The sequence below is a fragment of the Schistocerca piceifrons genome, chromosome 6, assembly GCF_021461385.2.
Source record: "Schistocerca piceifrons isolate TAMUIC-IGC-003096 chromosome 6, iqSchPice1.1, whole genome shotgun sequence".
NCBI lineage: Eukaryota > Metazoa > Arthropoda > Insecta > Orthoptera > Acrididae > Schistocerca > Schistocerca piceifrons.
In genome coordinates this window covers 358,878,899-358,893,877 of record NC_060143.1, presented here as the reverse complement: position 1 = coordinate 358,893,877, position 14,979 = coordinate 358,878,899, and the positions used below count along the sequence as shown (strand labels likewise).

The 14,979-nt window shown below is 40.6% G+C and overlaps 1 protein-coding gene across 1 annotated transcript in view; it reads right to left on the bottom strand.

The window, feature by feature from the left end:
* The window catches only part of LOC124802602 (protein turtle-like), an 888,421-nt gene that overhangs the window by 138,002 nt on the left and 735,440 nt on the right, over nucleotides 1-14,979 (bottom strand). The window contains exon 7 of the mRNA XM_047263481.1: nucleotides 12,726-13,001. Within this exon, the coding sequence (XP_047119437.1) occupies nucleotides 12,726-13,001 (276 nt within the window). The remainder of the gene's footprint in view (nucleotides 1-12,725; nucleotides 13,002-14,979) is intronic.

The following is a 14,979-nucleotide window of genomic DNA, read 5'->3' as shown; positions in this document are numbered from 1 at the left end:
AACTTTGATGGTCGGAGTTGAAAGTTGCTTTCCAAAAGATCAGTAAAAAAACTAGTAAGCTGTGGATAACTAAGGGAATAAACTCTCATGCAAGAGGAAGAGGGAAATTTACGTAAAGGCCAGAGTAAGTAAAGATCCAACATTACTCACACACTACAAAAAATACTATGGTATTTTAAGAAAATTCATCAAAATGTCAAGTAGTGTGTATATCCTAACAGAAATAAATAATACAGATAGTAAGATTAAAATCATATGGGACTTTGTCAAATGGGAGACAGGACAGCCGTCAGTGTACAAGATTCCACAACAATTAAACTAAATGACAATGTTGTGACTGATAATTCACAAGTTGCAAGTTCATTTAACAATCACTTTCTAAACATAGTGGCAAATACAGGATTAAATGATTCAGTTCAAGAAACAAGAGAATATATTAAAAATGCCATTCCACAAAACTTTAAGCAACTAGAAGTAGCACCAATATTCTTTCACTGAAATTAATACAGTTATAAAAACTCTAAAAAGCAAAAGCTCTTATAAGATTGATGGTATTTCAAAGAGAATTCTGAAAAGTTGTCCCGACTTAAATAAGTAATGTCCTTAGGAATTCTTCCAGACAAGTTAACATATGCAACTATTAGGCCAATTCATAAATGTGACAAGACAGACTTAAACAATTATCATCCAACTTTTTCACTAACATCTTTTTCCAAAATATTTGAATACCCAAGAATAATTGCACTCTTAGGTGGAAAAAAAATTATTTAGCACAACAGAGTTTGGATTCCAGAAAGGTTACTTGACTGAGAATGCTACTTACATATTCGGTCATCAACCAGTACATGCATTAAATAATGATATATTGGCTGCTGGTATTTTTTGTAATTTCTCCATGGCCTTCAATTGTGTAAATCATGATATTCTTTTATAAAAACTCAAGTTTTATAAAATTGGTGGCTTTACACACAGCTGGTCTGAATCATACTTCACAAACAAAATGCAAAAGGTTGTGCTGAATAACTCAAACAATGTCAGAAAGGTAGGAAATTTTAGTGACTTGGGATAAAATCACAAAGGGAATCCCATTGGACACAATTTTGGGTCCCCCCCTATTCCTTATATATGTGAATTACCTTCAACTTAACATTCAACAAGCAAGATTATTCTACTGTTATAATAAATCCAGTTAGAGAGAAAGCAAAAGAGGAGTTAGCAAACGATGTTTTCCAAAGAATTATTAAGTGGTTCTCTGAAAATGGACCCTCCCTAAATTTTGAAGAAACACTCTATATTCAAATTTGTACAACAAAACATCATAACAACAACTGATGTAGCACATGAGCAGGAATCATTAAGTAAGGTAGAATGCTCAAAATTTTTGGGCGTACATATTGATCAAAACTTCAACTGGAAGAAGCATATTACTGAGCTTCTCACACAACTAAGTTTAGCTACTTTTGCTCTTCATATGATTGCTAAACTTGGAAATAAACTTATCAACCACCTGACATATTTTGCACATATCCACTCACCAATGTCGTACAGAATAATTTTCTGGGTAACTTACCACTTAGAAAGTATTAATTGCACAAAAGCAAGCAGTAAGAATATGTGGTATCCATCCATGAACATAATGTAGGCAGCTCTTCAAGGAGCTAGGCATTTTAACTGGACCACCACAATTTTTATTTTTATTTTTTTAATGAAATTCGTCATAAACAATCCATCATGATTTGAGAAGAACAGTGATGTACATACCTACAACACTAGAGGGAAAAAGACCTTTGCCAGCCATTGTTAAAGCCATCAGTGGCTCAGAAAGAAGCTCAATATGCAGCAATAAAAATTTTTATCATTTGCCCAATAACATAAAATGTCTGATACATACCAAAGCAAGGTTTAAATCTAATTTAAAATCATTTCTTCTGGACAACTCCTTCTATTCTACTGACTAATTTCTACTTAAAAACTGATAGCTAGTATTTTTTTGAACAAAAACAGCACCTTGTTTTTAAATTTAGTTTTTTAAGTGAACTTGCATGAGTAGGAACAAAATGATAGTGTGTCCATTAATGTTAGCACTAATCATGTATACATATCCTGTAAACTGACTAGTTCCACATCATTTTGATGAAAGAATCATTCAAAGATCTGTCGAACATGTAGTTACATGTTCCACTAACCTGTCTGCTAATGGTGCCTGAGCCCCATGTTCAACAGTGTGCACTGAATGGTGTACTCTGAAACACTTGTGTCTGCATCAACATTGTACTCTGTCACCAGATCTGCCACAGCCGGCCACCTATCCTGCTTTATTGGCGAGCGGCTGACCACATTCTGCAATGTGGCATGGATGTCCAGCACTTACTCACCTACTCCTGGTTGCACTGTCCTTCAATGATTTACCATGGATGCTCACAACAGTAGCATGCAGAAATCTGACTTACTTTGCCATTTGAGAGATGCTTATTCTCAAGTGCTGGACCATAACAATCTACCCTTTTTCAAAGTTATGTGTATGAGTAGATCTAACCATTTTCAGCCCTTATCATCACTAGAATGATTCCACTCTTTCAATTCTCCACTTTCAAACTTTCCTTAATGTGTCGTGTGCCCATGTCACCAGCCAACAGTCTTACACTGGGCAGTGGTTCCAATGTTTTGGCTCATCAGTATATGTTATCCTGCACTGCCAACTGTAGGACAGGGAACCCAGTTAAAAATACACTTTCTCCCAGGTGAAAGTAACTTCTTCCCATGCCAAAGTACATTTTTTCATGTTCAATGACAAAATATTTTCTCTTGGAGCTGTTTCCAGGCACTTTAGGAAACGAAACCCAGCAAGAAACAACAAGATTTGTGATGCACAGCAACACGTACACTGTGTATTTTCCTTTCATGAAAGTATAAATACAAATGCCAGCAAGTACAGCAGTAGCTCCCGAAGCACTGAAACTGAGATGGTGCTGCACAATGTGCTTTTGTCAGCCAATCATACCTAACATCACATTACCTCATCAGTCAATGACAGTGGACATTCAGAGCATAGTACACAATGATGTAGCAAGCCAATAGCAACATCACTGTTTAAGTAGCACGAACACACAAAAGGAAAAGTTAATGGTTAAAATTAATACACATACAGTATAACTACAAGAAAAGCTAGGTTTTCATGTATAATATTGGTCCTTTGTAGCCTAAGTGGCTCGTCATCAAAGTGTCAAGTTTTGAATGAGAGTCAAATACTCCATGATTTAAGAAATTCATCATACGTTCTCAAATGTAACATAATTCATCTTGCGTAAAAGGAAACTTACTTTGAAAGTAACACTTCTCAAACCACAATTCGGAATATTTTCCTGTGACATGTTAGAAATAAAAACAGTTGTAATGAAGTACTTCATCCTAAAGCCTTTGACATATTTTTCTGTTGGCAGACGCTTATGTATGCACTGAATTTTGTTGCTGCAAATGAAGCATTTTCATTGCAACTTGGTGTTATTCTCTCATTTATGTTTTATTGCTGCAGTATTATTCTGCAGTAGTGGACTAAAGTAAAATTCTTCATTAGAGCTTTAATTCTTACGAATCAAAATGATAAAAATTTAACTGAAAACTAAAACAACGAGAAATTCCTGGAGTTCTAAAAAATTCCCAGGTTTTTCCTGGATTTTTCATGGACGGAAAAGATGAAGAGCCCCTTTATGAGAAGTCTGGTTCCAGCAGGATGGTGCTACATCACACACAAAAATGCTTTAATGTCAGTTTTTTTGCAAAAGAGACTTGAATCATGCATTCAACATTATGGACATCACCCTGATGACATTATTCTTCAAAAATGAGTCTGGCCTACACTAAATGGCAAGTAATGAGCTTTGGTTTAATGACAATAAACATACATTTTTTTTAAAAATTGGCTGAGTATCCTTTATTTACAAACTGTGCATCTCCTGTGTGTCACCCTGTGTCACAGCAAAAACTACTGAATTCCAGTGAACAGGATTCATGCCCAGGACTAAGCGAGTCTACCTATTTTTATGTTAACACAGTCTACAATGACAGACCACTGAAATAGAAATGCATTCTGTCACTGACAAATATTCCACGCTTGACTGTCTGTCTCCGGTCTTCCGAATTCCTTTTCCTTTTGAGTGATCTTCATAAGCATGTCATCTTAAGCAGTATAAGTAGTTTAGGCCTGTATGAACCCACGTAGTGGCTATTAAGTTAACATACCAATATTGTAGTGAACTGGCATGTTTGGATTTGAGAATTTAATTTCAGATAGCACAATTGGCTGACTAAACATTTTTAATGATTCATACGTTCACACTACATCACAATACAATGATTCTAAAATATGTTCTTACTGTTATAGTTATGTAAAACATAACAATTATTCTTCAGCACAAGAAAAGCATTCACTGCTCAGGTCTCTCTCTCAATTATCTTGTTAACATGTCTCTTCCACTTATTAAGGGCTCAACATGGAGTTTTTGAATAGGTGACATGAATCTGACAAAACTATCTTGGCAAGGGAATACAGAAAAATAAGGCAAAAATAGGTTTACCATACATCTGTGATTAGTTAGGACAGTCCCAGTTTGTAACAGCTGTCTGGGGGAATGACCTGGTTTGCAAAAAGCCCACAGTTTCAGAATATTATGATGGGCAAGAATTTTTTGAAACTTCTAGATCAATACGTTCGAAACTGTGTTTTTAAACATTCCCTTAAGGTCATGCTCCTGCCAGCCAACCTCTTAACAAGTGCTGACTTCAACGGGGAGACCTATGTAGTTCTGTCACAACTTTTTACTTACTGTTAGTCATTTGGTAGCACAACAGGGGCAATGTGCTTATGTTGTTTTTGTGTGAGCAATTTATCTGCACATTTTTGGTCATTTTATTTCGATTCACTTTATGCTTCATCATTTAGCAGTGGGAAAAAAGAGTAAGTTCAATATTAACCTACAACAAGAATACAATTTTCTGAAATTATGTAACAACAGTAACAATGAATGTACTTTGTACTGGATGATTTTCTATTGCACATAAAGGACAGGGTGATATTAAAGACCATATGAAAACTGCAAACATAGAAGTGCCTTAATGCTACTGCTTCACCAAACATAAGAGATTTCTCAAAGTTAGAAGTGGGAATTGTGATATGGAGTGTGCTGCTAAATGTGCTACATTTACATGCCATGCTGTTAGACACAAATCCTGTTTCAAAACAGTAGAATGTGCATCTAAACTGGTTGAAACATTATATGATCCAAAACTTATATCTTCTATATTGAGGCAACTATTGTTAACATTATTTTGCCATGATAATGTGTTCTTCGAAAACCATTAAAAACAGAAAAGCTGTTCCAGTGTAAAGTCAAGTGTCAGCACACCAGGTGGGAATGTAAGAGCAGAGAGGACTGTGAGACAACGTCAGCCAATTGCTTGCTGACTTACCCCTCTCCAGGACGACAACATGACGGCAACACCCTCTACACGGAGAGGACATAAGCACCGCACCGCCTGGCTGCAGCCCAGTTCTACTAGTTCTACAGAAGCATCAAGACCAGCGACCTGGATGGAATCCTCAGCTGTATTATTGCACTTGTATTAGGAACTATATATACTGAAGAGATTTCTGATTTACACACACTCATGCCCGAGGGAGTACTCGAACCTCAATTGGGGGGAGCCATGCGGACCGTGACAAGGCGCCTCAGCCCGCACCGCTACACCATGTGGCAAGAGGAATGCCTCGAGTTGTTGCAACAGTCTGAAGCCCACATAATTGCTCACAATGTACCAGACACAAGGAAACTCCATTACTTTCTGTCCACGGTAGGAAGTGCAGTGTTTAGACTCCATCAGAAATTGTTTCCTAACGCCACTTTGAGTGAACTTTCCAATGAGGAAGTTGTAGATTTGTTAACTAACTATTATGACCAACAAGTGAATGTGGTAGCAGCTAAGTACCAATTCTTTAATTGCAAGAAACCATCAGAACAAACTGATTTGCAGAATGTGATGAGGAAATGCAAATTCAATTGTGCTTATGGTGCTTTATATGCAGATGTTATGTTGTGTGATATGATTGTGTACAATGTAATGGACTTAGAGAACAGATTTTGAAACAGTCTGGTCCGTCAGTCACTCACATAGTGCAAATACTAGATCAATACAGTTCAGGTGCCATGATGGCCGATAAATCTGAGCAGCCAAAAATTTGTTGAGTCGAGTCACCCCTTCGTTGCGACCGGCCCATTAGGCAGCAGCAGCCTGCACGCGTCATTCTGTGTAAACAGCTCTCCACTCATGCCGTGTAAACAGCTCTCCATGCTGCGCAAACAGCTCTCTAAACAGGCTGCTACAGTGAATAGAATTAAGTCATGCCCTCGGTGCTATTCACGGCACAAACACCAAGACTGCCTGTCCAGACAAGCTCAGTGTTATGTTTGTGGCAAGAAAGGACATGTACAATCAGTATATTAGCAATGGAACAAAAATAAGAATTCTGTGCACTCACGAAAACTTAGTCACAAGGCCTATGTAATCAGTCCAGTGTATTCAAATCCTGCTGCAGGCATTAGCAAAACTAGCAAGCAAACAGTTTCTTCCATACTCCACCAATCCAATAATTTTTTTGTTCATTTGCATATTAGTGGAAAACTTGTGAAATTTCAGTTGGGCACGGGTGCCTCTGTTACATTGCTGGATCATAACACACATGAACTGTTAGGCTCCCCACGCCTGTCTAAAACTAGCATGCACCTGACGGCTTATAACAGACAAGACATTCCTGTTCTCAGAAAATGTACTTTGACTGCCATGTATTGCTCACATACACGAACTGTGACTTTCACTGTGCTACAATCATACAAATGTGAGAATATATTTGGCCTTGATTCTTTTTATTTGTTTGGCTTTAAAAATCAGGACAATGCGTTGTCAGTGACTGTCTTCAATGGAAAAGACAGTGTAGCTAGCTTGCTGAAGGAATTTCCGGAACTCTTTTCTGAAGGATCCGGCAAGGCTAAAAATTTTGATGCAGATATTACTATGAAAGACAATGCTCAGCCAAAAATTTGTTGGGCCAGAACTGTTCCCATTGCATTACGGGACAAAGTCACTGTTGAACTTAAAGATGCATGCTCAGTGATCGAAGCTTGGATCACTATGATCCTGACAAACCAGCTATGTTGCAAGTTGATGCTTCCTCTTATGGAATTGGTGCAGTGCTATCACACAGATTTGGTGATAAAGACAGGCCTATTGCTTTCGCATCAAAAGTGTTGTCCAAAGCTTAGTACAACTATTCACAAATAGAGAATGAGGCACTGGCTACTGTGTATGGTGTCACCAAATTCCACCACTATTTGTATGGCAGAAAACTGTACATCGTAACAGATCACCATTTCATTCAACAAATCCAGTTCCTGTACGAACTGCCCAAAAATTGCAAAGATGGGCTTTGTTGTTGTTTAATATCAGTATGAGATTGTGTATCATTTGACAGCTCAACATGGTAATGCAGATGCATTTTCACATCTTCGGATTGGCCCTGATACAGACTTTGACACTTCTGCTGCATTTTGCTGTCACATCGATGCTCAGATTCTGAATTGCTTCAATCATTTTATCTTAACTATAGGAAAATTGCACAGGCCCCAAAGGCTGATGCAGATCTGGATATTTTGCTAAAATACATTCACACATCTAGGCCTCACTCAGTGGGTAGTATAAAGAGCTCGGTAGTGCGCCAATACTTTACACGTTGGCATAGCCTCACTGTACAGAAAGGTGAAATTCTTGTTCAAAATGACAGTGGACAGTCACATGTGTTGATCCCTAAAGCTTTGAAAAAAGAAGTGTGGTACTTACTTCACCAAGGACACTGGAGGATTGTTTGTATTGTATGAAACAGTTAGTGCATTGACACTGTACTTCACAGGTTATGGACGTCCAAATAGAACAGATGACGTCACAGTGTCAGGAATGTGTGGAAAATCAGTCCGCTCTGTCACAAAACTTCTCTGCTTGACCTAAGTCATAATCACCAAGGCAATGTGTGCACATAGAATTTTTGAGACCTTTTTGGAAGACTCATTGACTGATTGTGGTAGACTCGTATATCAAGTGTCCTTTTACTGTGCCAATGAACTCCACATCATCACGAAGCACAATTCAGGTATTGTCCTCGAAGGTTTACCTGAAGTCACAGTGTCACACAACGGTCCTCAGTTCACATCAAATGAATTTGAAACATTCTGTAAATGCAATGGCGTACAGCATCTAACTGGTGCACTGTACCATCCACAGTACAACAGTGAAGTGGAACATTTTGTCAGAACCTTCAAGCAGCAGATGGTCAAACTTCGAACAGCACATACAGGGATCAAGCTTTGCAACTGTTTCTCACCTCCTATTGTTCGCATCCACGAGATTGACCATCGCCAGTGGAAGTTCTTCACGGCCGCTGTCATCGGACACTGCTCCACCTGATCAGTATCCGGCGCCAAAGGAAGGCTGCAAGTATCACTTCACGCTGCATGAAATTGTGTTTTCCAGGGTTTTTAGAAGCAGCAGACGTGGGCACAATGCAAGATTCTTCGTGGACTTGGCACATGCATGTATCTCATTTCAGGCCCAGACAGACTGCAGCGCTAGCATCACAATCAAATTCGCCACTGTCATGTACATGGTAATCCTTCTGTGTCTCTTCCCCCAGATTCATGAATCCCAAGGACAGCGTGGCCACAGCAGCTGCCAGAGGATGTCACCATGACACTGCGGGACGACCCCATGGAGACAGAGCGTCCGCCTCCTCCGCCTCCTCTTGTCCTACTAATGGAGCTGGACCTGTCCACACTGCAGCAGCTGACACCTTTTGCATCTGGTTATGAGCCTCAGGAAGTGGACACATTCCCTTCTGGTCATTTTCCGGGATCCGTTTCTGCCAGAGCGAAGGCTGGATGGCAGGGTACGACCAAAAGCCTGACGTCCCCTGCAGCCAGAGATTCCTGTCCAGCACAGTGTCCATGATCCTGCCTCACCTCCCATTGTCAAGCTCCTTATACGACAATCGTCCATCACTTTGGGAAGGGGGGGGGGGGGGGGGGGGGGAGGGATGTTCCGGAGCCACCAGGTGGAAACGTTAGAGCAGAGAGGGCTGTTAGATTGACGTATTGGTATTAAGGAATCTCATGAATGCCAAGACAGCTTATTTAGACTAAACAATTAATAGACCAACAAATAAAACTCAGAAGGGTTTAAAGAACATAAGAAGGTACACTAAACTGCAAAATTTGTGATTTAAAGCTAGTTTAAAAAACACCAATTTTAGGTTAGTTACAGTGGGTGACTATTGTGGTGTCACCGCCAGACACCACACTTGCTAGGTGGTAGCCTTTAAATCGGCCGCGGTCCGCTAGTATATGTCGGACCCGCGTGTCGCCACTGTCAGTGATTGCAGACCGAGCGCTGCCACACGGCAGGTCTAGAGAGACTTCCTAGCACTTGCCCCAGTTGTACAGCAGACTTTGCCAGAGATGGATCACTGACAATTACGCTCTCATTTGCCGAGACGATAGTTAGCATAGCCTTCAGCTACGTCATTTGCTACGACCTAGCAAGGCGCCATTACCAGTTTATATTGAGATTGTAATTATGTATCATCAAGAGCGATGTTATCCAATTATGCATTAAAGTTAAGTGTTCCAGAAGCTATGTACTATTTTTGGCTACTATAATTGCTTTACCTTGTTCCAGACCTCACGCCAGTCTGCGTGAGCTTAAACGCGTGCATTTCGGCCTCCTCTAGCAACACGGTGTTGGCTCTTCTGCCAACACATCACATGGCGACAAGGATGGGATACGAATATGTGCTCTTCTTGCATGGCGTGTGATGAACAACAATCCGCACCGCCGTGGAAATTCTTTGCATGGCCGAAAGCCAATTCCCCTTGGCAACACTTACACATCGATTTTGCTGGTCCATTTTGGAATGCTCGATGGTTGGTTGTGGTAGATTCATTCAGTAATTTTCCTTTTGTTGTCCAGATGTCTTCCATGATGTCATCTGCCACCATCCAAGCGTTATCTGCAATCTTTTGCATTGAAGGTCTTCCACAGACTATTGTTTCCGACAATGGCCCACAATTCATGTCCGCAGAATTTCAGTCATTCTGCAAGGCCAATGGTATTCAACATCTGACGTCCGCACCGTTTTCGCCTCAGTCAAACGGTGCCGCTGAACGACTGGTCCGGACTTTCAAGTCACAGATGTTGAAGTTGAAAGAGTCTCATTCTTGGGAGGACGCGTTATTGCTCCTTTTGTCTTCGTATCGCTCTTAGCCCCGAGATGGTCGCTCGCCGGCTGAGTTGCTCCACGGTCGTCCTCATCGAACCTTGATGTCTTTGCTACATCTGCCGCATCAGGTTCCTGTGCAGCGGCAGCCACCTGCTTTTGCTCCAGGCGACGTTGTATACTATCGCAACTATCGAGGTTCACTGCGTTGGCTCGCAGGGCGCATTCTTCGCTGCCTTGGCCACGCTATGTATCTGGTTTTGGGGGCCTCTGGTGAGGTGCGTCGGCATCTCAATCAGCTGCGCCTCTGTCATCGCCCGGGTTCTGCTCCTCCCCGTCTGCTTTCAGCGACGGTGCCGTCCGGTCAGTGCCCTGGGGACCCATCTACTGGCTTGCCTCAGTCCCAGGTGTTACCGACGATGCCTTCCATTTTGCCCCATGGCGACGCGCTGCCGCCGGTCCTCCCGCCGCCGCCGCCCGCAGTGGCCGCGTCGCTGCAGCCGCCGGGCGCGTCCCTGGGTCACACGCCGCCGATCGCTTCCCGTGACCAGTTGTCCTCCGACATGGACCTCTTGCCCGCTCCGGACCACATGGCGTCTTCGCCCGTCGGGTGCGCCGCCCCGATGGAGGTCGACTCTTCGGCCCTTCCTGTCTCTCTACGGGCACATACACCGGATGTTGGCGTGCACCCTGGACTAGGTTTTCAGGCGTTTCCTAGCTCCCCTCGGACCGAATGGCAGGATGCGGGTGGCACAGCCTCGCCTGTTGTTAGGCTCCCCACCTCATCGCATACGTCAACATGGGGTCCTCCCCACGGCGGGCGGAAGCCTTATAACACAACCGTATGCCGATTTGCGGGGGGAGGAATGTGGTGTCACCGCCAGACACCACACTTGCTAGGTGGTAGCCTTTAAATCGGCCGCGGTCCGCTAGTATACATTGGACCCGCGTGTCGCCACTGTCAGTGATTGCAGACCGAGCGCCGCCACACGGCAGGTCTAGAGAGACTTCCTAGCACTCGCCCCAGTTGTACAGCAGACTTTGCCAGAGATGGATCACTGACAATTACGCTCTCATTTGCCGAGACGATAGTTAGCATAGCCTTCAGCTACGTCATTTGCTACGACCTAGCAAGGCGCCATTACCAGTTTATATTGAGATTGTAATTATGTATCATCAAGAGCGATGTTCTCCAATTATGGATTAAAGTTAAGTATTCCAGAAGCTATGTACTATTTTTGGCTACTATAATTACTTTACCTTGTTCCAGACCTCACGCCAGTCTGCGTGAGCTTAAACGCGTGCATTTTGGCCTCCTCTAGCAACACGGTGTTGGCTCTTCTGCCAACACATCAACTATCAGCTGTTACTAGTTACACACTAAATAATTATACTGAGTGAAAATGCTACACTATCAGCAACACAACATGGACATATCTATTCATTCAGATTATGAATATTAACTTTCAACAATGTATTCAGATAAATCTGATTTCTTCCTTGCAATATTTTTTACACTGTGCTACAAGAGCCAGTCTGCCCTGTGTTACTAAAGGACAGGGGGGAGGACAACTGCAGTTTAATGTCCATTCAGTGTCAAAGTCCTTAAAGACTGGGCACAAGTTTGGATAGAAGAAGGAGTGGGAAGTAAACTAGACAAGCCTTCTTCAATTAAACCACACAGCTATTTCAATTAATCCATTATGGAAACAAAAGAAAACTTTAATCATGACGTTCAGATGAAGATTTGAATCCCACTCCTTCCATGGGCAAGTCAAGTGTGATAAACACAATGAACACTTGATGGTGTTAGTAAAAACTCAGACGGATCCTAAATGTGCTGTCTACATTTTGACACAAGTGTGTCAATTACCATCATGCTTAGGCTGAAAGCATATTCAAAACAATTTGAAAGTGTGTTATTAATAAAAAGCCTAATTACTAGTAAGCAGCAACCATTCAAATGAACCAAATTTGTTAGATTTTCAGAATCTGAAGTTTCTTCATCTAGCAATATACACAGAACAGAATGGTGGAAATAGGCCTATTCCAAGCATAAATATGAGAGTCAGAATCATTAGTTATAAGACACACTGATGAGCAGAAAGATAGAAAGAAACAATGAAAAATCACTTTCTTATCCATGTGATCCCTTTTGTTCTTTTTCTGTGTTTCTGTTGATAAAGTCTCTGGCCTGAAAAGCTAGTATATCTGTCACCTATTTCTAATGTGATTTTCTGTTGCCACTTGGTAAAGATCTAACCTGAATGTAGTTTCATTTTGATAAGGTTTTCTTCTTTACTATTCAAGTGTTATATATTTGGTACCACTATCATGGTGCCTCACAGAAATCTTACATAACTACAATAGATATTGCGCCACTGTTACAGTAAAGGAAAAATTTCATATTTACCAGCAATGATCACTCTTGCTGTGTGACTGATTTGTCCTTCTCCATTTCTTGCAATACATGTGTAATCCCCAATATCCTCATGCCGGATATTGGAAATTCGTAACTCAGTCCCATCGTTAAAGATGCCAATAGTGGCTGAGGGCTCCACCGGATTGGCATCTTTGTACCAAAGTATTTCCGGTGTGGGCGTACCCTCAGCCTGGCAATTTAGAATTATTGCATCGCCCAAATTTACATAAATAATATCTTCTGGTGTAACACTGAACCTTGGAGGTGCTGCAAAGGAACAATAAATGTGAGTTCACTGGTATTTTCAATTTAACATTTTCAGTCAATCATTTTTAGCAAGGCATGTATAAACAAAAACAAGTGCAAAGATGCACACATACAAATAAAAATTTCATGTAAACACTAACAACAAGAAATTTTGATATGGAGAAGATAAGGTACGTACTCAGCGTTAAATTTATAGTCTCTTGAAGTTTCATAAAAATATAACTGAGAGGGCAGGGCACCAAAAGCCTTTAAGTCAACAAGCTGAATAGTAAACTTGTATATAAAAAGTAGTTAGGGGTTCATATATCTATTTTACTTAAAAGTAAATTTAGAAACACACTACATAAATGTACATAATCATGAGCCTATGTAGTTACTGTCAGTCTATCACTCATCAGTGCATGTTAGGGGTCAATGATCTGTCCACTCAAGTATTATTAATACTCCATCCAGAATTTTCTACTAGGCTGGTGCAATAAATGTCTTAGAAGTAAACAATGTGTGCTCAGAAGTACAAAACAGAGTGGACAGGAAGAAACCAAGAGCCTATTTACTGTGGCGTAAGGATCTTTTCTTCCACACTTTCACTCTTTTCAGTGTTATAATTTATTAAAATTATGTTTGAAATATGACAAACATAAAAGTGAAATATCATTTGAAACAAGCTAAGTGAAAAAAATGTACCAAGTGTTTGAAACTCTGTCCAGTACAATGATACTGGAAACTGGTAGGGGAACAAACAATAAAATAAAGAAACTTTAAAGTGAGCAACAGGTGGAAGTACAGTATTTAAACATTCAGAGAGTCTCAAAACTTCTTACCAAGATTAATATCTCAGATAGATAACAGAAAAATAAACATATATGGAACAGGGACATAGGGTTTCCCACACTACCACATGATTCGCTGGAATATTTACAAAATTTTTGTGAATAACTGTGTAACACGGCACAAGGAGGTGTGGAATATACAAATTTCCTTTTATGTAATAATTGACTTCATATATGTAACAGAGCATTGGTGAACTCATGAATACACATGCTCAAAAATTTCTATGTGTACTAAACTGTATCATAAGCAAATGCAATTCTTGCAATGAGAATCTCTCCTGACTCAAATTATGGTTTCATGCACATTCACCTTAATATTTCTCCAGAGTAAGAAACTTTGGCAGTGGTTTATCATTTTACTGGTTGCTCAGCTCTGTGGCTGTGGATTATACTATTTTAAGAAATACAGCAACCAGTCATTTCTTATATATATGCATGCTCCCCAGCTGATCCACACTCTCACCTAGCATCACCTATCCACAGCCCCGTCATGTCATACATGCTCACTAATTTTTAGATTCCCGCTGGAGGTCGAACATAAATGTGTATCTGCACTGAAGGTTGTAGATTCATTGTCCATTGGGGCAAATCAATTACATGAATGCTTAGCGTCTGTCAGACACTATGCATTCATGTGATTGTGAATGGAGGCGAGTCGTAGCAATTTCAGTAACCTAATGTTCCTGAAAGTAAAGCTGTCCACAATCTTAAAATTAGTTCAAAAGCACAATGCTGTACTAGGTATGGTCCTATTGGAGGTGATAAGCATTTTTCGTCTTCTATTCTATTAACCAACTTACACAACCAATATGGTGACCTAAAGTTTAATGTGGATACTGAACTGCATGGACCGAACATTCTTCTTGTAGTTCCATTATTGGTACAGTAACTGAACTTCTTGATAAATTTCAGCAATATTAGTTTCTTATTGTTGTTTCCTAATGTCAACATTATACTCTGTACTTCCAATGGTTGCTGCATTTAGGAAATAATGTGGTGGTACCTTGTTGCTTTCCACATCACAGTTTTGCTGACATTCAAGTCATCCACTCCATGCTCGTAAACAATCAGCCACAATCCAGACTGACAGGTCATGTCTTCTGCATTATGCGGATTCTAATGGTATTGCTTCCACCATCAACCATCAG